The 23623-nt window shown below is 36.4% G+C and overlaps 1 protein-coding gene and 1 non-coding gene across 4 annotated transcripts in view; one reads left to right on the forward strand and one right to left on the reverse strand.

Annotated features, from left to right (window-relative positions):
• FNIP1 (folliculin interacting protein 1) overlaps positions 1 to 23623 on the forward strand; it is a 120245-nt gene that overhangs the window by 68719 nt on the left and 27903 nt on the right. For all 3 annotated transcript variants that reach the window (XM_068979515.1, XM_068979516.1, XM_068979517.1), the window contains 4 exons: positions 763 to 834; positions 2016 to 2151; positions 6453 to 6654; positions 10693 to 10778. In XM_068979515.1, coding sequence (XP_068835616.1) covers positions 763 to 834; positions 2016 to 2151; positions 6453 to 6654; positions 10693 to 10778 — 496 coding nt within the window. The remainder of the gene's footprint in view (positions 1 to 762; positions 835 to 2015; positions 2152 to 6452; positions 6655 to 10692; positions 10779 to 23623) is intronic.
• LOC138086684 (U6 spliceosomal RNA) lies at positions 16662 to 16767 on the reverse strand. Its single transcript, XR_011145398.1, has one exon. It is a non-coding gene; the product is annotated as a U6 spliceosomal RNA (small nuclear RNA).

Below are 23623 nucleotides of genomic sequence, written 5' to 3' on the forward strand. Positions count from 1 at the left end.
TTCTGATCTACACTATTCCATAAAAATGATTTCTCTTGGAGCTAAGATTCAGATGAACAAGCACCATTATATTCTATAAAAGGCATCTCTGACTATATTTGTTTATATTGATATCACTAAATAGATGATTGTAGATTGTGTTCATGCTTCTGTATCCAGGAAGTTGTTACAACTTCCTGTTTTAATTAGTATGTATTTTCCTTAGAAATATAAACAATGTATATACAGTATAGAAAATTTGGAAAATACGAGAAATAGGCAAAAAATATGTATTAGCCATCTTGTCAACCAGAAATACCTCCTTAGTTTTTGTTTGTTTTAAAACGAAATTGGGATTATACTGTTCAGTTTTCTTAATTTTTATTATAGAACTTTAAAGCATACATTTATATAGACAGAACAGTAGATTAACCATCATATGCCAATCACTTAGCCTCAGCAGCCATTGTTCTTACTGGTCAGTATCTCGCCTTTTTATCATGTAGTAGTATATTGTGAATATATTCATGTCATTGAATGTGCTTCTAAAATGCTTATTTTAGTCACCCTTTGCTTCTTTATATATTATGTCACAGATTGTTTACACATAGATCTCAAAGCTTGTTCAACTGAAGAATAGCTCTTGGTGTTGGGTTTGTGCCATGCTGTTGAAAAAAATAAAGGAATGCAATGAGATGAGCATGATTTAGTTTGCTATTTTAAAAGGAACATCAACCTGAACAGCACTGTGTTTTATAAGTCACACTTTTGTCTTGATTACAGTTCACAGCAACCCAATGGACATGCCTGGAAGAGACCTGAATGAGGACAGAGACAGTGGCATAGCACGCTCTGGTAATGATAGGTTCATGTGTTAATCTGGTTTTTATGAGATCACTGTTACCTGACATTGATTTCCTTTTTAATCTGTTTTAATCATTTAATTTTATGTGTACAGTTTGTTGGTATTGATATTAGCCTAACAAGAGAATTGTAGAAACAGCAGAGATAAGTATTTTAAATTAAATTTTTTTTCATGTTTAATAGTAAAAATGTGCCTGTTGGAACATGGCCTGGATGAATACACACTCAGTCAGAAAAATAATATTGCTCAAGAGACTACTTAAATAGCATAGTAGAAAAACATTTGCTTACATCTGTTTTCTCCCTCCTGCTGCTGCTAAGTCGCTTCAGTCGTGTCCGACTCTGCGGCCCCATAGACGGTAGCCCACCAGCCTCCCCCGTCCCTGGGATTCTCCAGGCAAGAACACTGGAGTGGGTTGCCATTTCCTTCTCCAATGCATGAAAGTGAAAAGTGAAAGGGAAGTCGCTCAGTCGTGTCCGACTCTTAGCGACCGCATGGACTGCAGCCTACCAGGCTCCTCCGTCCATGGGATTTTCCAGGCAAGAGTACTGGAGTGGGGTGCCATCGCCTTCTCTGTGTTTTCTCCTAACTGGGTTTAAAATGTCAGACTGTCTCTTGCCCAGAGAAACTTAGGTATTTTGAACCAGTGTTATACCTATTATTCTTTGAGATATCTACTCTTCCAAAATTTGTCTGACGAAGTTTTATTGAAACATTCTGAGGATTTAAGAAAAAACAAAAAAACACCCACTCAGATTATATCCTTAAAGAGCACAGGTTCTAATGAGAGATTAGCGAGAAAAATAATCTTAATTTATTGTATGAGGTGTTCTGAGATAAACCTGTGCAGAGAGGTTCATCTAAGCTTGGAGACAGTGTCATCACCAAAGGAATAAAGATTTATTTCAAAATAGCATTTTCTTCTGGAGTGGGGTGGGAAAAAGTGAGGATGGCAAAAGGTTATCAGGATCTCTTGCTGAATCACTTTTATTATGTGATTTTTTTTTGGGACCTTGCTCCAACAATGATATATATTTTTTTTAATGGAGATTTTAGAGCTTCATTCAGCAAAATGGAAATTTTGAGTCACCATTTAAATTTATTAAAAAGAAATTTGTTCCTGTTTTTAGTTATTATTAACTTTGTACTTGTTCTTATTCTGACTTGACAGCATCTCTCAGCAGCTTGCTTATTACACCATTTCCCTCTCCAAACTCCTCACTTACCCGAAGTTGTGCCAGCAGCTACCAGCGACGCTGGCGACGTAGCCAAACAACAAGTTTAGAGAATGGGGTATTTCCTAGATGGTAAGTTGGAACTTTTACTTTACCACAAGATTGAATAGTTCCTTAAACACAATTTTGTATGTTAAGAGCCTGGACATGTATTTTGTATTTTTAAAGTCTGCAACTGGAAAATTTTAAAGTGTATTACTTTTTTAAAAATTGTGTTACGTTATGCATAACATACAATATACCTTTTTACCAATTATTATCAGTGTCGCTCAGTGGTGTTAAGTACCTTCACATTGTGCATCCATGACCATTCACATTCACAACTTTTTTTATCTCCCCTAACTGAACCCTGCATGAGTCCATGGGATCACGACTGAGCAACTGAACTGAACTGAACCTCTGTAGACATTAGGCAGTAATTCCCCCATTCCTTCCTCCCTTTAGCCCCTGGCCACTACTATGCAATTTTTTCTTTTTAAATTTGACTACATATCATATAAGTGGAATCATAAAATATTTATCCTTATATACCCAGAAGTGGAATTCCTGCATTGTATCGTAATTCTTTGTTTTTGAGGAACTGCTATATTTTTCACCAAAACGCCCCACTGTTTTACTTACATTCTCATTAAAAATGGCCAGGTTTTTTTTTTTTTTTTTTTTTATTGTGCCAAGCTGCATGATGGATCTTAGTTCTCTGACTAGGGGTTGAATCTGTGCCCCTTTCATTGGAAGCATGAAGTCCTAACTGGTGGACTGCAAGGGAATTTCACTCCCCTGTCCCACCTCTTCACCCCCCCGCCCAACCGCTAGAAATGCACAAGAGTTCTAATTTCTTCACATCCTCATCAGTAGTTAATTTCCATTTTTTAAAATTAATAACCATGTATGGGTGTAGAATGATATCTCATTGTAATTTTGATTTGTATTTCTCTAATAGCTAGTGATGCTGTTTTCATATGCTTATTGGCCATGTGTATGTTTTCTTTGGAGATATGTCTGTTCAGGTGTTTTACTCATTTTTTAATCAGGTGTATTGTTGTTGTTGTAGTAGTTCTTTATATACGAATGAATATCAATCCCTTATCAGATACATGTTTTGAAATATTTTATACCATTCCATTGGTTGCCGTTTTATTTTGTTGATACGACTTTGCTACTCGTGCATTTGTGTTCAGTCACTCAGTCGTATCTGACTCTGGACTCTGTGACCCTATGGACTGTAGCCCGCCAGGCTCCTCTGTCCGTGAGATTTCCCAAGCAAGAATACTGGAGTGGGTTGCCATTCCCTCCTCCAGATCTTCCTGACCCAGGGCTTGAACCTGCATCTCCTACACTGGCAGCCAGATTCTTTATCACTGAGCTACCTGGGAAACTGCTTTAGATACACAGTTCAATTCACTTCAGTTCAGTTCAGTCGCTCAGTCGTGTCCAACTCTTTGTGACTCCATGAATCGCAGCACGCCAGGCCTCCCTGTCCATTACCAACTCCCGGAGTTCACTCAGACTCACGTCCATTGGGTCACCGATGCCATCCAGCCATCTCATCCTCGGTCGTCCCCTTCTGCTCCTGCCCCCAATCCCTACCAGCATCAGAGTCTTTTCCAATAAGTCAACTCTTCGCAAGAGGTGGCCAAAGTACTGGAGCTTCAGCTTTAGCATCATTCCTTCCAAAGAAATTCCAGGGTTGATCTCCTTCAGAATGGACTGGTTGGATCTCCTTGCAGTCCAAGGGACTCTCAAGAGTCTTCTCCAACACCACAGTTCAAAAGCATCAGTTCTTCGGCACTCAGCCTTCTTCACAGTCCAACTCTCACATCCATACATGACCACAGGAGAAACCATAGCCTTGACTAGACAGACCTTAGTCGGCAAAGTAATGTCTGCTTTTGAATATACTATCTAGGTTGGTCATAACTTTTCTTCCAAGGAGTAAGCGTCTTTTAATTTCATGGCTGCAGTCACCATCTGCAGTGATTTTGGAGCCCCAAAAAATAAAGTCTGACACTGTTTCCACTGTTTCCCCATCTATTTCCCATGAAGTGATGGGACCCAATGCCATGATCTTCGTTTTCTAAATGTTGTGCTTTAAGCCAACTTTTTCGCTCTCCTCTTTCACTTTCATCAAGAGGCTTTTTAGCTCCTCTTCACTTTCTGCCATAAGGGTGGTGTCATCTGCATATCTGAGGTTATTGATATTTCTCCCAGCAATCTTGATTCCAGCTTGTGTTTCTTCCAGTCCAGCGTTTCTCATCATGTACTCTGCATAGAAGTGAAATAAGCACGGTGACAATATACAGCCTTGACATACTCCTTTTCCTATTTGGAACCAGTCTGTTGTTCCATGTCCAGTTCTAACTGTTGCTTCCTGACCTGCATACAGATTTCTCAAGAGGCAGGTTAGGTGGTCTGGTATTCCCATCTCTGTAAGAATTTTCCACAGTTTATTGTGATCCACCCAGTCAAAGGCTTTGGCATAGTCAGTAAAGCAGAAATAGATGTTTTTCTGGAACTCTCTTGCTTTCTCGATGATCCAGCTGATGTTGGCAATTTGATCTCTGGTTCCTCTGCCTTTTCTAAAACCAGCTTGAACATCAGGGGGTTCATGGTTCACGTATTGCTGAAGCCTGGCTTGGAGAATTTTGATCATTACTTTACTAGCGTGTGAGATGAGTGCAATTGTGTGGTAGTTTGGGCATTCTTTTGCATTGCCTTTCTTTGGAATTGGAATGAAAACTGACCTTTTCCAGTCCTGTGGCCACTGCTGAGTTTTCCAAATTTGCTGGCATATTGAGTGCAGCACTTTCACAGCATCATCTTTCAGGATTTGAAACAGCTCCACTGGAATTCCATCACCTCCACTAGCTTTGTTCGTAGTTATGCTTTGTAAGGCCCACTTGACTTCACATTCCAAGATGTCTGGCTCTAGATTAGTGAATACATCATCATGATTATCTGGGTCGTGAAGATCTTTTTTGTACACAGCAGTTCTTAATTTGTGTCGCCCGATTTATTTTTTTTCTTTGCTGCCTTACTTTTGGTGTTATCCTGAACATGAAAGTGAAGTTGCTCAGTCGTGTCCGACCCTCAGCGACCTCATGGACTGCAGCCTTCCAGGCTCCTCCATCCATGGGATTTTCCAGGCAAGAAATCACTGCCAAATCCAACGTCATGAAGCTTTTATTCTATATTTTCTTTTAAAGGTTTTATAGTTTTAACTCTTCTGTTTTGGTCATTGGTCCATTTATTGCATGCCTTGATATTCTAGTTTTTTATGTTTCTATTCAGGCCAATTAATTCATTCTTAAAATTTTGTTTTTAATCTATGTTAAGTATAAGTAAAGATGATGAAGCTTGATTCCTTTTTTATTCACTCTCTTTATTCCTTCATCTTTGACTTTACTTCTGGAATCGAAAGGGGAGAAGTAGATTCCTGAACAGTGAAGAGATTACACTCGTCTATAAACCTTGAAATTCAGGCTCTTTTAGGTTGGTTTTGCACTGGAGTTACTCACTTTTTTTAAGTTCAGTTTAGTTGCTCAGTTGTGTCTGACTCTTTGTGACCCCATGGACTGCAGCATGCCAGGCCTCTCTTGTCTATCACCAACTCCCAAAGTTTACTCAGATTCACATCCATTGAGATGGTGATGCCATCCAACCATATCATCCTCTGTCACCCCCTTCTCTTCCCACCTTCAGTCTTTCCCAGCATCAGGGTCTTTTCCAGTGAGTCAGTTCTTTGCATCAGCTGGCCAAAGTATTAGAGTTTCAGCATCAGCATTAGTCTTACCAATGAATATTTAGGAGTGATTTCCTTTAGGATGGACTGGTTTGATCTCCCTGCAGTCCAAGGGACTCTGAAGAGTCTTCTCCAACACCGCAGTTCAAAAGCATCAATTCTTCGGCACTCAACTTCCTTTATAGTCCAACTCTCACATCCATACACGACTACTGGAAAAAACATACCTTGACTGGTTGGACCTTTGTTGGTAAAATAATGTCTCTGTTTTTTAATATGCTGTCTAGGTTGGTCATAACTTTTCTTCCAAGGAGCAAGTGTCTTTTAATTTCATGGCTACAGTCACCATCTGCAGTGATTTTGGAGCCCCCCAAAATTAAGTCTGTCACTGTTTCCATAATTGAACAAAAACGTTTCCAATCTGACTCTTACTTAAGTTTCTTAGAAAAATATGAATATAAAGGAATAGCCAGTATATTTCTCAAAGATATATATAATTGATATGAATGTTTGTGTTTACTTGATAAAACACTACAAGACCTTTAGTTTGCCTACATTTAATTACCAAGGAGATTGAATTGTGAATTTAATCATTTTCATATTTTTAAAATTCAAAAAAAAATTTATTTTTAAGGTCTGTAGAAGAAAGCTTTAATCTGTCAGATGAAAGCTGTGGCCCTAACCCAGGAATTGTGAGGAAAAAGAAGATTGCAATTGGGGTAATCTTTTCATTATCCAAAGATGAAGATGAAAGTAACAAGTTTAATGAATTCTTTTTTTCACATTTTCCTCTGTTTGAAAGCCACATGAACAAATTAAAGAGTGCAATAGAACAGGTAAGCATAACCATGTTTATGGTTTGTTTTTATTTTTTATTTTCCTTTGAATCTTATTCTCTTGCTTAAGCATTGTCTTTATTCATTTGGCAGAGAAATTAACAGACTCTGTGCAGGTACCCTACAGAGTGACCTGGGAGACGCAAAGTAGACTTCAGTTCTTTTTTTTTTATTAAACTTTTGATTGTGTATTGGGGTATAGCCGATTTAACAATGCTATGATAATTTTAGGTGAACAGCAAAGGGATTCAGCCATACATATATGTATCCATTCTCCAAAACTCCCCTCCCATCCAGGCTGCCACATAATATTGACTTTAGCTCTTTTTAAGGAGCTTATTGCCTAAAAAAAGATCTAAGGTCATTTATCCATTCAATAAATAAATATTTGAGGGCCTGTAATGTGGCAGGCCTCTTCTAGCAACTGAGGATAAGAGTGGAAAAAAGCAACTCTCTAGATCATGGGGCAGCAAATAAACAAATGAATGTATAAGATTTTAGATGGTAATAAGTACTATGAAGAAAAAGAAGAGAAAGGTTTTTATGGAGTGCTGGATGGAGGATTACAAATTTTTATAGGATCGTCAAGAAAGCTCCTGATAAAGTCACATATGACCCAGCGATACAGAGGAAATTTGGTATAACCATCTGAGACAAGAACTTTACAGGTAGAGGCAAAGGAGTAAGCCTGATGCTTGAGCATCAGTAAGGAGAAATAAGGAGGCCAAGATGGCTAGGTTAGAAGTAGGAGTAAGTCATGTAGGGCCTTACAGGATACCATTGTATGAGCATGGGCAGATGCACTTAAGAAAGATAGGAAGCCATGGGAGTGTTTTGAGCAGGAAAATGACATGATTCATGAGAATCAGTCTTACTGCTGGTGGAGAATAGATTTTCCAGGGGCGATGTTGGATGCTTTGGAATCAGTTACAAGGCTGTTGCTGCTGCTGCTGCTAAGTCGGGTCAGTCGAGTCTGACTCTGTGCAACCCCATAGATGGCAGCCCAACAGGCTCCTCTGTCCCTGGGATTCTCCAGGTAAGAACACTGGAGTGGGTTGCCATTTCCTTCTCCATTGCATGAAAGTGAAAAGTGAAAGTGAAGTCACTCAGTCGTGTCCGACTCCTAGCGACCCCATGGACTATAGCCTACCAGACTCCTCCGTCCATGGGATTCTCCAAGCAAGAGGACTGGAGTGGGTTGCCATTGCTGTCTCCAAGTTACAAGGCTATTGAAATATAATTCAAGTGAGAGATGATGGGTAGTCAAACCAGTTTCATGGTGGAATTGGTGAGAAATGGTTGGATTCTGGATATATTTGAAAATAGAGCTAATGAGATTAGCTGATGGACTGAGTTGGAGCTGTAAAAGGAAGAATCATGGAGATGGACTGGGATTTTTCTTTTGAGCAGTAAGATGGATGGAATTGCCAGAACTAAAATGGGAAAACTACAAATGGAACAGGTTTGGTGGAGGAAGATCAGGAGTTTGTTTGTGATGCCTCCTGGACATCCAGGTAATTGTGAGTCTAGAGTTTAGGGTCCAGGCTGAGCAGTCACCAGTATATAGATGGTATTTTAATCTGAGAAGCTGATTGAGAGGGAGAGGAGATCCTAATTTGTGGAGCATTTCAGTGGTTAAATTTGGAGGAGCTGAGAACTAGCCAGGGAGACTGAGGATTGCCCATTTAAATAGAAGGAAAAACAAGAGAGTACTTTCAGTGTAAGCCTGGTGAAGAAAGTGGTTGGAGAAGGTAGGAGTGATCAATTCTGTCAAATGCTGCTGATAGTGCATGTAATAAATTGATGTAAAGAAAATTGTGAATATAAGATAGAACGTAAGAGTAAATAAAAAAGAAGGAAAACCATAGTGTTTAAGGAGTTCATAGGGAAGAAAAATGACTTCCTTCTGGGAAGATATTTCATTTGGACTGCATCTTAAAGGAGTTGTAGAATTTTTTAAACATAATGCTTTGAAAAATGGATACAGCAGAGTAACAGGGAAAATTGCTATCTTTGCCACCCAAAGATAACTCATTAACATTTTGCTGAAACTCTTACTCAGACCTTTTCTATGCGTATTGTGTTTTACTTGATTGGGACTGTGCTGTGTTCATATTGTTTTTATTATGTGCCTGTTTTGAAAAATTCATCCTTGTTAACATGTACATTTCTCATTATAAATGGTTCTTAAATACATTTTAGTGGCTTCCCTCCATTTAAGTTAATTAGGCCATATCTGCTTTTTCTCAGCTATAGCTACACTTCAGTTAACATCTTGGTGAATTTTCCAGATTATGTTTTATGAGATTCCTATAAGTTGAATCATTGAAAATAACTCTATTTCTTAATCCCTGTGACAAAATTCAGAAAGGAAAGGATACAGTGAGTAGTAGTAATTGGTGTGGCTAACAGAGTTAATGTGGACCAGATCACAAGGAGTCTAGAATGCTTGCAAGGATTTTTGACTTTGTTAGACTGTCTTCAAATTGTGCTCTAAGAAGGTTATTATGGCAGCGTGTTTGAAAGAGACTAGTAAAAGAAACCAGAGATGCAGGAGCAATTAGAATGGTCTAGAAAGCAGAGGGTACATTTCAGTAACTCATTAGTGCCTGAGGATCATGTGCCTCTAAAGAAGGCACTATGTTAGTTATTCACATTAAATCTGTTAAAAGACAAATAGATCATTAGCAATACCTTTTTAGTGAGCGATGAGTAAAGTCCATCTGCGTTTCTCAGAAGTTCAACACTCCTGACATTTTCTTCAGTTTGCTACTGTGTTTTTTGTAGTCAGTTTTTGCCAAAGTCAGTACACAGAATATTAAGCCGTGGCTGAACTGACATTTCAGTTACAGGGAAAAGTGTTTAAACTTTGTGTAAAACTTGAAATAATCAAGCAATACAGAACTTGTTAGAGGTTACTTTTTAAATGTTTTAATGCTTTGTTCATTCTGCACCCTAAAGGGCACATTGCAGTTGGATATTTGTTCATGTTTAACAACTCATTTCTTTATAAAACTGAAAGAGCTGAGTGAATACTTTCATATAAATGAATAGAAGTTATTCTATAGTTAATTAATCATAGACTATAGTAAACATTGAAACACCTACATAAGTTATATTCTAGGGCTGTTTTCAAATTATCACTTATTTATATTTTAAATGAAAAACTATAGATTCTGTTTCTGAGCAGTGTGGGAGTTATTTCAAAGTCTGCACTACCTTTTGAGATCTATAATGTTAAATTTTATTTCATAAAGTTAAGGAAGAATATTGCTCAATTCTAGCCAAAGAATATTTACTTCTTTATAAATTAGGAGTCTCTCAGCAGTTTGTGAAAACAAAAATTGTCACTTTTACCTTATGAAGCTTTCAGATGTACATGAATGATTCTAGCCTGAGGTAGTCTAACCTTCTCTTAAATATATATTTGAACATTTAAAAAAATTAATATGTAATTACATAAGTAATGTAGAATTACATTCTCTTTGAAAAACTTTTAAAAATTTCAAAGTTATTTCGGATAACCATATTCTAATCCTGATCTTTTTGTCTACCTAAAGTAGGACTTCTCAACGTTGGCTAAGTATCTTTTTAAGAAAGCAAACATTACTAATAACTTGAGATTTCTTTCAGTAGAATATTTATGTTTTAGGTTTAAAAAAAGGATTTACTTAACAGAACCACTGTTTATGGAATATTGGAGAAACTCAGGAGTTGTTGTTACTGAGTTAGCATTTTATGGTCTGTTTGGGAGAAAAGTTTTATGTAACTCAGAAACTGTCAACGTCAGATTCTTTGTGTTTTGATATTCTCTTTCAATTAAGAGGCCTAACATCAGAAAAATTTGAATTTTATTATACTCATTAATGACCCAAAGTGCAAAAACAAGCCACTAGAAATATGTGTGCCTTCTTTATACATATCTAGTTAAGAATGGTAGGTAAAATGTTATAGAAATATGTGATTTTGTCTTTTACTTTTTCCCCCCATATTTTGCCCATGGTCAGTATAAGAATTAACTATTTGATTGCTTTCAAGGCTATGAAAATGAGCCGGAGATCAGCTGATGCCAGTCAGAGGAGTTTGGCATATAATCGAATAGTTGATGCACTAAATGAATTCAGGTACATTTTCTCTAGCCTTTCATAATATAGAATTGTTTCATGGTGTACACTGGAAAATTTACATATTTTCTTTACTCTGATAAAATATAATTTTTTGAACGTCTGTGTCCCATAGTCAAATGAGGGTGTAATTCAGTAGGCCATTGACTCCTTTTATTATTAAATATCAAAAGTGCTTGGAATTCAAGCACACTTGGGAGGAGTCAGTAGTATTGTTGCTAGCATTGGACCACTATAACCAAAAGAGACCCTTGTTTTAGCAGAAATGTGCTTTGTCCTTTGTTGGGCTCCTAGATGTAGGGACTGGTTAAGTGACGGTAATCACACATTCTTAGATACATGGAATACAAAAATATACATGGATATAAGGAGTATGAACTTTGATGTTCCGTATAACTTTGTTGCTTAATCCTTTCTCTAGCAGTATTTTCTGGCACAACAAAACTTGGTCCCTGAAGTTCAAGCAAGTGCTGTAACTGCACTGTAGTTAAGGCAAGGAAACATGTTGCATATGACCTTATGTCGGGAATCACACTAAGTGACTGATGTGTTTCTGTCTCAGAGAGATTCACTTCAGTTTTACTTTGTCCTCTTATATTCTCAGTCTTTCCTCCTTTACACTAGAGAAATAGTATAATATGTAGGGCAAGAACTCAAGACTTTAGTATCTGACAGAGAGACCTGTGGCTTTGCCTTTTATTATCCCTGATGACCTTGGGTGGATTTTTTAGCCTTTTCTTGACCGTTAGTTTTCTAACATAAAATCTATGAATTCAATTTAGTGATGATTGAATAGATTGTTGTAAAGATAGAATAAAATAATATATGTAAAGTACTTAGCAGAATGCCCAACATTGATGTGATCACTGTTATACATGCCAAATATAACCTATATCAGTGATTTTCAAAGGTCATTCATAGTTGATGTTCATAGTATTGCCAGATCTAAATTGATCCTGTTTTGCTACCTAAATAAATGTATTAAAAAATGAAACTTGATGCATTATTACCCTAAATGGGAAATCAACATCCTTTGCTATGATAAGTAAGCTATAAAATGCATGCATAATAGTTAAAATTTAAAATATGTATCTGTGTAACACCTAAAGTTTATTATCTCCAGTAGTCTATGTACCTCGCTTTTGTTCATTGGCTCGTCTTGTATGGCACCTTATTGGATCAGGGATCTTCTGGATTATTTGTTTAAATACGAGTTACTGCATTTTGAAGTAAAAGGCTGTTTTAGCCTGTGATACTGCAAGATTGCTACTGTGAAACTGTAGACATGTCATGTATATATATATATATTTTTAATGGAAATGGCTAGGAAGTCATGTATTTAGTAAATTTGACAATAGGAGAACTCGTTTGTTTTCAACTTTGATCCTTTTATGTTCTTAAATTTTTCTCTTTTTGTGTTAAACCACAGTGAAAGTAAATCTGGTGTCCTCTTTTAATCCTCTCTCAAAGGAGAGATCTCATTGCTTCAGCCATATTCTAGAATCTTTGAATTTATGATGAAATAAAACATAAGATCATTAAGTTTCAGCCATGTTATACTCTAGAAGTATTATGATTTCACATTTACAATTTAGGTCTATGATCCATTTTTATTTATTTATCTTTTGTGAAAGCTATAAGGCCTTTGTCTAGGTGCGTATTTTTGTGTATGAATGTCCACTTGTTCCAGCATCATTTGTTGAAAAGACTGTCTTTGCTTTGTATTACTTTTATTCCTTTATCAGGTATCAGTTGAATATATTTCAGAGGCTCTATTTTTGAGCTTTCTGTTTTGTTTTATTGATCTATTTGTCTGTTCTTTCAGTAGTACCACGCCGTCCTGATTAATGTAACTTTATAATAATTCTTAAAATCAGATTATATGAGTCCTCGTGTTTGTTCTTTTCCTTCAGTGTTGTGTTGACTATTCTGGATCATTTGCCTCTCCAAACTTTATCAAATCTCCAACACATCAGTTTGTTGATATTTACAAAATAACTTACTTGGATTTTGATTGAGATTGCATTGAAACTATAGATTGGGAAAAGTTGACATCTTACCAATAGTAATACTTCCTGTCCATTAACATGAAATAGCTTGCTCTTTATTTGTATGTTCTCTGATTTCTTTAATCAGAGTTTTATGATTTTCCTCCTGTAAATCTTATACATTTAAAAATTTATGCGTAAATATCTCAGGGTGGTTTTTTGGTTGTTAATATTGGTGATACCTTGTTTATAATTTCAAATTTCAACTGTTCATTGATGATACATAAGAAATCAATTGACTTTTATATATTAACCTTATATTACGCAGCCTTGTTATAACTGCTTATTAATTCTAGGAGATTTTTGCCATTTCTTTAAAATTTTCTGCCTAAGTGCTCATCTGTGAATAGAGACAGATTTATATGTCTTCCATCCCAATCTGTTTACCTCTTATTTCTTTTTCTTGCCTTACTGGATTAGCAAGGGCTTCCAGTATGATGTAGAAAAGCAATGATGAGAAGGTTCATCCTTACCTTATACCAGATCTGAATGAAAAAGCTTCAACTTTTTCACCATTAAATATGAAGTTAAGTTTCTTACACTGTCTATCAAACTGAAGAAGTTCCCTCTTTATTCCTGGCTTGCTGAGATATTATTAATTATTGATTCAATTGTAAAAATAGGTATAGGACTCTTCAGGTTATCTATTTCTTCTTGTGTGAGTTTTGGTAGCTTGTATCTTTCAAGGAATTGTTCTGGTTCATCTAAATCATCAAATTTGCAAGCATAGAGTTGTTCATATTATTTCTTAATTATACTTTTGATGTCCATAGGTTAATAGTGATGGACCCTTTTTTATTTCTAATATTAGTAATTTGTGTCATTTCTCTTTTTTACTTGGTTATCTTGGATAGAAATTTATAAATTTTCAAAGAACCTTTGATCATTTCAAAGAACCAGGTTTTATTTTATTGATTTTTAATCTATTGATTTTTATCTTTAATTTCAATAATTTTAAATCAAATTTTAATTTATTTTTTCCTGTTTGCTTTAGTTTTATGTTTTTCATCTTTCTCTAGTTTCCTGAAGTTAAACCTTAGATTATTGCTTTCAAATTATCTTTTTCTCTAATATATGCATTCAATGCTATAAATTTCCCTCTAAACACTGCTTTTGCTGGATTCCACAGGTTTTGTTATATTGAATGAAAGTTTATTTCAAAAATTTTAAAATTTCTCTGGAGATTTCTTCTTTGACTGTTATGTTAAAAATATATATTTTAAAAATCTTTTTTAAGTATTTGGAGATTTTCCACATATCTTTCTCTTTTTAAAAATTTTTATTTTATAAGGGAGTGAAGTTGTTAATTTCAGGTGAACAGAAAAATGATTCAGTTATATATATACATGTTCTATATATATTATATATATACATGTTATATATATATATTCTTTTTTTAAGTTCTTTGCCCATTTAGGTTTTTATAGAGTATTGAGCAGTGTTCCCTGTGCTATGCAGTAGCACCTAAGTTCATTCTCTTAAGTCTGTGAGTCTGTTTCTGTTTTATAAGTGAGTTCATTTGTACCATTTTTTTTTAAGATTCTACAAATAAGTGATGTGATATATAATATTTGTCTTTCTCAGTCTGACTGACTTCACTTAGTATGTTAATCTCCAGGTCCATTCATACTGTTGCAAATGGCACTATTTCATTCATTTTAATGGCTGAGTAATATTCTATTGTCTGTATTTACTTCCGTGTCTTTATCCATTCCTCTATCGATGGACATTCAGGTTGCGTCCATATCTTGGCTATTGTAAATAGCGCTGCTGTGAATATTGGGGTCCATGTATCCTTTGAACCATGTTTTTCTCCAGATATATGCCCAGGAATGAAATTGCCGGATCATATAGTAGCTCTATATTTAGTTTCTTAATGAACCTCTGTACTGTTCTCCATAGTGGCTCCACCAATTTACATTTGCCCCAGAAGTGTAGGAGGGTTCCCTTTTCTCCTCACTATCTCCAGCATTTAATGTTTGTAGACTATTCTGGTTGGTTTGAGATGATACCTCATTGTAGTTTTCATTTGCATTTCTCTATAATTAGCAGTGTTGAGCATCTTTTCTTATAATTCTTGGTCATCTGTATGATTTCTTTGGAGAAATGGCTATTTAGGTCTTCTGCCTATTTTTTTATTGGATTGTTTGTTTTTACATAGGGTTTCCCTGATAGTTCAGTTGGTAAAGAATCCACCTGCAAAGCAGGAGACCCCAGTTCAGTTCCTGGGTTGGAAAGAATCCACTGGAGAAGGGGTAGGCTACCCACTCCAGTATTCTTGGGCTTCCCTTATGGCTCAGCAGGTAAAGAATCCACCTGCAAAGTGGGAGACCTGGGTTCGATCCCTGGGTTGGGAAGATCCCCTAGAGAAGGGAAAGGCTACCCACTCCAGTATTCTGGCCTGGAGAATTCCATGGACTGTGTAGTCCACAGTGTCGCAAAGAGTTGGACACAACTGAGTGACTCGCACTTTGACTTTCACTTCATTTTTTGACGTAGAGCTATGTGAGCTGTTTGTAAATTTTGAAGATTAATCCCAGGCGGGTCACAGTGTTGTCAATATTCTCTCCCGTTCTGTGGATTGTCTTTTCATTTTGTTTTTGGTTTCTTTTGCTGTGCGAAAGCTTTTGAATTTGATTAGATCCCATTTGTTTATTTTTGCTTTTATTTCTCTTACTCTCTCTAGGAGACAGATTGCAAAAGGTATTGCTGCGATAAATGCAAAGAGTGTTAATGCCTTCATTTTCCTCTAGTAGTTTCATGGCTTCCCCTGTGCCTCAGTGGCAAAGAATCCACCTGCCAAGCAGGAGTCATGAGTTTGATCCTTGGGTTGGGAAGATCCCCTGGAGAAGGAAATGGCAACCGACTCCAGTATACTTGCCTGGGAAATCCCATGGACAGAGGAGGCTGGTGGGCTGCAGTCCCTGGGGTTGCCAAGAGTCAGACATGACTTGGTGATACGCATGTTCACACATCATGAGATCATTATCACAGCAAGTTTAGTGAACATCCATCATCTCCTATAGATAAAAAATAGAACTTAAAAAAATATTTTTCTTGTGATGAGAACTCTGGATTCACTCGTAACAGCTTTCATATATGACATACAGCAGTGGTAATCATATTAATCTTGTACATTTATATCCTGAGTTCTTATTTATCTTATAAATGGAAGTTTGTAGTACCTTTTGACTGCCTTCATTCCAGTTCCTCTCCTTCTTTACAGCTTACATATGTCATTGCTCTCTTCCAAGTACATACATGTTAAGGTTTGTTATCTTCAGTTATTGCCAAGATGGATGGCAAGGAGTTTGCCCCTTTTGTTTTCTTTTAGGGGCTTTATGATTTCAGGTCTTGAGTTTAAGTCTTTAGTCCATTTTGAATTGATTTTTGTTTGTGGTATAAGATAAAGGTCCAGTCATTCTTTTATATGTGGTTGTCCAGTTTTCAGAGAACCATTTATTGAAGAGCCTATCCTATCTCCATGTTACGTTTTTGGCTCCTCTGTCATAAATTAATTGACCATATATATGCAAGGGTATATTTCTGGGCTCTCTGTTCCACTGATTTATTTCTGTTTTTATTTCAATAGTATACTGTTTGATTATTATAGCTTTGTAATACAGTTTTAAACCAGGGAGCATGTTGCTTTCACTTCTGTTCTTCTTTCTCAAGATTGCTTTGACTATTCAGTGTTTCATGTGGTTCCATACAAGTTTTAGGATTGTCTCTTCTATTTTTGTGAAAAATGAGATTGGAATCTTGTTAGGGGTTGCATTAAATATGTAGATTGCTTTGGATAGTATGAACATGATTTTTTATTGTTTGTTTTTTTAAAAATATGGAATGTTTCAAGAATTTGTGTGTCATCTTGGGCAGATAGCCTTGCTAATCTCCTCTGTATTGTTTCATTTTTATTATATGTGCTGTCAGATGAGCCTGAATATGGTTTAATTCAAGGTTTCGTTGACTTTGGACTGGGATTGTTATATGTTTTGAATAATTCTTTTTGCTTATTGCCAAAAAGAACCCTGCCGTTTTTTTTTTTTTTTACATTCACATTTTGTGATATTACCCAGCATTGAATCATCGCCCTTGTACTTTGAGCTGTATCTTTCATTATTAGATTAGTTTCTTTTCTTTAGTCACAAGCTTTGTGGCAAAAGGCCAAGAGTCTGTTTTTGAGCTCTGAGGAGGCACTGTCATCATAGGTCCAGCTGAGGTTACCAGAATAGTAAATATTGTCATGGGACTCATTCCTGGTATAATACTGTTTCTGCTCTTAGGTTAAACTCAGCATTTTGATTAATGAATTTTTGAGTTAAATACCTACAAGATAATTGCTGTGATGTAAAGTAGTGTGAATTGCCTCCCCTTAAAATGTTAACATTGCCTGGAATTTACAACATGTATGAATTATAAAATCATTGTAGGAAATTCCCTAGCCATTCCAGTGGGTTAGGTCTCTATGCTCTCACTGCTAAGGGCTTGGATTCGATCCCTGGTTAGGGAACACAGATTCCACATGCTGCACAGTGCAGGCAACAAAACAAACAAAAAGAAAAAAGCAGAAAACCATTGTAAATGTATGTCCTGATTGTATATTTTTCTTTTTGTATTAGTCTGATATTTTACTTCAGTCTGTGAAAATCTGAATGACTGCATGATATCAGTTAAACATTCTTATAATATTTAAAAAATACTTTATGAAATGCTTAGTTTTTTTAAAGCAATCTATCTGTAGACGTACTTTTAATATGTACAGTTGATCCTCATTATTTACAGATTCTGTGTTTGTGAATTAGTCTGCTTGCTGAAATTTATTTACAAACCTAAAATATAGTGATTATATGATCATTTGTGGACATGTGCAGAGCAGTGAAAATTTTGAGTGCTGTGACACACACATTTCCAGATGAAGTCAAATAAGACAGTATTCTCCCTTTTTGTTTATTTTAATTGGAGTATAATTGCTTTACAGTGTTGTGTTGGTGTGTACTGTACAACAAAGTGAATAAAATATAAGTATACATATATCTCCTCCCTCCTAAGTCTCTCCACCCACCCATCCCACTCCTCTAGGTCATCATAGAACCCTTAGCTGAGTTCTCTACAGCAGCTTCTCACTAGCTGTCTGTTTACATGTGGTAGAGTATATGTATCTGTGCCACTCTCTCAATTCATCCCACCCTGTCCTTCCCTGGCCTGTGTCCTCAAGTCTGTTTTCTGTGTCTATGTGTCTGTTCCTACCCTGCATATAGGTTCATCAGTACCATTTTTTTTTTTGGATTCCATATATATACGTTAATATATTTATTTTTCTCTTTCTGGCTTGCTTCACTCTGTTTAACAGACTCTAGGTTCATTCACATCACAAAAATGACCCAATTTTGGTCCTGTTTATGGCTGTGTAATATTCCATTATATATATATATATATATATACACACACACACACACACACACACACATATATATATACACACATGCACGCACGCATATATATATATATATATATATATATATATATATATATATATACCACAGCTTATTTATCTGTTCCTCTGTCAGTGGACTTCTATATTGCTTCTGTGTCCTTGCTGTTGTAAATAGTGCTGCAATGAACATTGGGGTCCATGTATCTTTTTGAATTATGGTTTTCCTATGGTATATTCCCAGTAGTAGGCTTGCTGGCTCATACGGTAGTTTTATTCCTAGCTCCTTAAGGAACCTCCATCCTGTTCTCTGTAGTGGTGGTGTCAGTTATGTTTCCACCAACAGTGCAGGAAGGTCCCCTTTTCTCCATATCATCTCCAACATTTGTTGTTTGTAGATTTTTTGATGATGGCCATTCTAACCAATGTGAGGTAATAATACCTTATTGTAGTTTTGATTTGCATTTCTCTAATAGAGTGATGTTGAGCACCTTTTCATGTGTTTTTTGGTTGGTTGTATATCTTCTTTGGAGTACTCTTCCTTGTTTCAGCTCTCAGTTTTATAAACAAGTGTACTTTTCATGGTCTATATAGTGCTGCTTTTTTCAAAGCGTTTTGTACCTTTATTTATTTATTTATTTTTTAGTGATTTTGCAATTAAAATTGGCCCCAAAGACAGTTTTCTGAAAAAGATGCATAGCTGGCCAAGAAACACATGAAAAGATGCTTAATATCACTAATTATTAGAGAAATGCAAACTGAAATGACGAGTTACTGGTCAGAATGGCCATCATTTAAGAGGCTTTTAATAAACACTGGAGAGGGTGTGGAGAAAAGGGAGCCCTCCTACACTGCTGGTGGAAATTTATATTAGTGCAGTTGCTATGGAGAACAGTATGGAGGTTCCTTAAAAAACTGAAAATAAGAGTTGCCATAAAGTGAAGTCGCTCAGTCGTGTCCGAGTCTTTGCATCCCCATGGACTATAGCCCACCAGGCTCCTCAATCCATGGAATTTTCTAGGCAAGGTACTGGAGTGGGTTGCCATTTCCTTCTCCAGGGGATCTTACCGACCCAGGGATTGAACCAGAGTCTCCCGCATTGTGGGTAGATGCTTTACTGTCTGAGCCACCAGGGAATCAACCATATGATTGCCATATGATCCAGCAATCCCACTTGTGGGCATATATCCAGAGAAAATTCTAATTTTAAAAGATACATGTACCCCAGTGTTCAGAGCATCACTATTTACAGTAGCCAAGGAATAGAAACATCTAAATGTCCATAGATAGATGAATGGATAAAGAAGGTGTGGTATATATACACAGTGGACTACTGCTCGTAAAGAAAAAAGAGAATGAAGTAATGCCATTTGCAGCAACATGAATGAACCTAGAGATTATCATACTAAGTGAAATAAGTCAGAAAGAGAAAGGCAAATATCATGTGATATCACTTACATGTGGAATCTAAAATATGTCACAAATGACTTGTTTACAAATCAGAAACACATTCATGGACAGAAAACAAACTTAAAGTTAACAAAGAGGAAAGGCAGAGGGGAAGGATAAAATTGGGCGTTTCGGATTAGTAGATACACACTACTATATGAAAAATGATACATAAACAGCACAGTCCTACTGTTATAGCACATGAAAGTATATTCAGTATTGTGTGATTAAACTAGAGTGGAAAAGAATATGTATATATACATATATGTGTGTGTGTATGTGTATATATATATATTGATTCCTAGATATATACATATATATGTATATCTATATGTATATATCTAGGAATCACTTTACTGTGTACCAGAAACTAATACAACTTTGTAAATCAGCTGTACTTCACTTTAAAAAGGTATGGTCCAAATAACCTAACTCTACACCTAAAGCAACTAGAAAAGGAAGAAATGAAGAATCCCAGGGTTAGTAGAAGGAAAGAAATCGTAAAATATAGGGCAGAATAAATGCAAAAGAAACAAAAGAGACCATAGCAAAAATTAAGAAAGCCAAAAGCTGGTTCTCTGAGAAGATAAATAAAATTTTGACAAACCATTCACCAGACTCATCAAGAAACAAAGGGAGAAGAATCAAGTCAACAAAATTAGAAAGGAAAATGGAGAAATCACAACAGACAACACAGAAATACAAAGGATCATAAGAGACTGCTATCAGCAACTATATGCCAATAAAATGGACAACTTGGAAGAAATGGAAAATTCCTAGAAAAGTACAACTTTCTAAAACTGAACCAGGAAGAAATAGAAAATCTTAACAGACCCATCACAAGCATGGAAATTGAAACCGTAATCAGAAATCTTCCAGCAAACAAAAGCCCAGGTCCAGACGGCTTCACAGCTGAATTCTACCAGAAATTTAGAGAAGAGCTAACACCTATCCTACTCAAACTCTTCCAGAAAATTGGAGAGGAAGGTAAACTTCCAAACTCTTTCTACAAGGCCACCATCACCCTAATATCAAAACCAGACAAAGATACCACAAAAAAAGAAAACTACAGACCAATATCACTGATGAACATAGATGCAAAAATCCGTAACAAAATTCTAGCAAACAGGATCCAACCACACATTAAAAAGATCATACACCATGACCAAGTGGGCTTTATCTCAGGGATGCAAGGATTCTTCAATATCCGCAAATCAATCAATGTAATACACCACATTAACAAATTGAAAGATAAAAACCGTATGATTATCTTGATTGATGCAGAGAAAGCCTTTCACAAAATTCAACATCCATTTATGATAAAAACTCTCCAGAAAGCAGGAGTAGAAGGAACATACCTCAACATAATAAAAGCTATATATGACAAACCCACAGCAAACGTTATCCTCAATAGTGAAAAATTGAAAGCATTTCCCCTAAAGTCAGGAACAAGTCAAGGGTACTCACTCTCATCACTACTATTCAACATAGTTTTAGAAGTTTTGGCCAAGCAATCAGAGCAGAAAAAGAAATAAAAGGAATTCAGATTGGAAAAGAAGAATTAAAACTCTCACCATTTGCAGATAACATGATCCTCTACATAGAAAACCCTAAAAACTCCACTAGAGAATTACTAGAGCTAATCAATGAATATAGTAAAGTTGCAGGATATAAAATTAACAAACAGAAATCTCTTGCATTCCTATACACTAACAGTGAGAAAACAGAGAAATAAAGGAAACAATATCGTTCACCATTGTAACTAAAAGAATAAAGTACCTAGCAATAAATCTACCTAAAGAAACAAAAGACCTGTATATAGAAAACTATAAAACACTGGTGGAAGAAATCAAAAGATGACACAAATAGATGGAGAAATATACCATGTTCATGGATCAGAAGAATCAGTATAGTGAAAATGAGTATATTACCCAAAGCAATCTATAGATTCAAGGCAATCCCTATCAAGCTACCAGTGGTATTTTTCAGAGAACTAGAACAAATATTTCACAATTGGTATGGAAAGACAAAAAACCTGGAATAGCCAAAGCAGTCTTGAGAATGAAGAATGGAATGGAGGAATCAACTTGCCTGACTTCAGACTATACTACAAAACCACAGTCATCAAGACAGTATGGTACTGGCACAAAGACAGAACTATAGATCAATGGAACAAAATAAAAAGCCCAGAGATAAATCTACGCACCTATGGACACCTTATCTTTGACAAAGGAGGCAAGAATATACAATGGATAAAAGACAATCTCTTCATTACTTTGCCAACAAAGGTCCATCTAGTTAAGGCTATAGTTTTTCCAGTGGTCATGTATGGATGTGAGAGTTGGACTGTGAAGAAGGCTGAGCACCAAAGAATTGATGCTTGAGAGTCCCTTGGACTGCAAGGAGATCCAACCGGTCCATTCTGAAGGAGATCAACCCTGGGATTTCTTTGGAGGGAATGATGCTGAAGCTGAAACTCCAGTACTTCGGCCACCTCATGCGAAGAGTGGACTCATTGGAAAAGACTCTGATGCTGGGAGGGATTGGGGGCAGGAGGAGAAGGGGACGACAGAGGGTGAGATGGCTGGGTGGCATCACTGACTCAATGGACATGAGTCTGAGTGAACTCCGGGAGTTGGTGATGGACAGGGAGGCCTGGCGTGCTGCGATTCATGAGGTCGCAAAGAGTCGGACATGACTGAGCGACTGAACTGAACTGAACTTAACAAGTGGTGCTGGGAAAACTGGTCAACACTTGTAAAAGAATAAAACTAGAACACTTTCTAACACCATACACAAAAGTAAATTTAAAATGGATTAAAGATCTAAATGTAAGACCAGAAACTATAAAACTCCTAGAGAAAAACATAGGCAAAACACTCTCCAACATAAAACACAGCAGAATCCTCTATGACCCAACCTCTCAGAGTATTGGAAATAAAAGCAAAAATAAACAAATGGGACCTAATTAAAAGCTTTTGCAGAATGAAGGAAACTACAAACAAAGTAAAAAGACAGCCTTCAGAATGGGAGAAAATAATAGCAAATGAAGCAACTGACAAAGAATTAATCTCAAAATTATACAGGCAACTCCTTCAGCTCAATTCCAGAAAAATAAATGACCCAATCAAAAAATGGGCCAAAGAACTAAACAGACATTTCTCCAAAGAAGACATACAGATGTCTAACAAATGCATGAAAAGATGCTCAACATCACTCATTATCAGAGAAATGCAAATCAAAACCACAATGAGGAACCATCTCACACCAGTCAGAATGGCTGCTATCCAAAAGTCTACAAGCAATAAATGCTGGAGAGGGTGTGGATAAAAGGGAAGCCCACTGTTGGTGGGAATGCAAACGAGTACAGCTACTATGGAGAACAGTGTGGAGATTCCTTGAAAAATTGGAAATTGAACTGACATACGACCCAGCAATCCCACTGCTGGGTATACACAACGAGGAAACCAGAATTGAAAGAGGCATGTGTACCCCAATGTTCATCGCAGCACTGTTTATAATAGCCAGGACATGGAAGCAACCTAGATGTCCATCAGCAGATGAATGGATAAGAAAGCTGTGGTACACATATACACAATGGAGTATTACTCAACCATTAAAAAGAATGCATTTTAATCAGTTCTAATGAGGTGGATGAAACTGGAGCCTATTATACAGAGTGAAGTAAGCCAGAAAGAAAAACACCAATACAGTATGCTAACACATACTAGAATTTGGAATTTAGAAAGATGGCAACAATAACTCTGTATGCGAGACCGCAAAGGAGACACAGATGTATAGAACAGTCTTTTGGACTCTGAGGGAGAGGGAGAGGGCGAGGGCGGGATGATTTGGGAGAATGGCATTGAAACATGTATCGTATCTGAAATGAACTGCCAGTTCAGGTTCGATGC

This window comes from Capricornis sumatraensis, chromosome 9 (genome assembly GCF_032405125.1).
Source record: "Capricornis sumatraensis isolate serow.1 chromosome 9, serow.2, whole genome shotgun sequence".
In the NCBI taxonomy this organism is placed as follows: domain Eukaryota; kingdom Metazoa; phylum Chordata; class Mammalia; order Artiodactyla; family Bovidae; genus Capricornis; species Capricornis sumatraensis.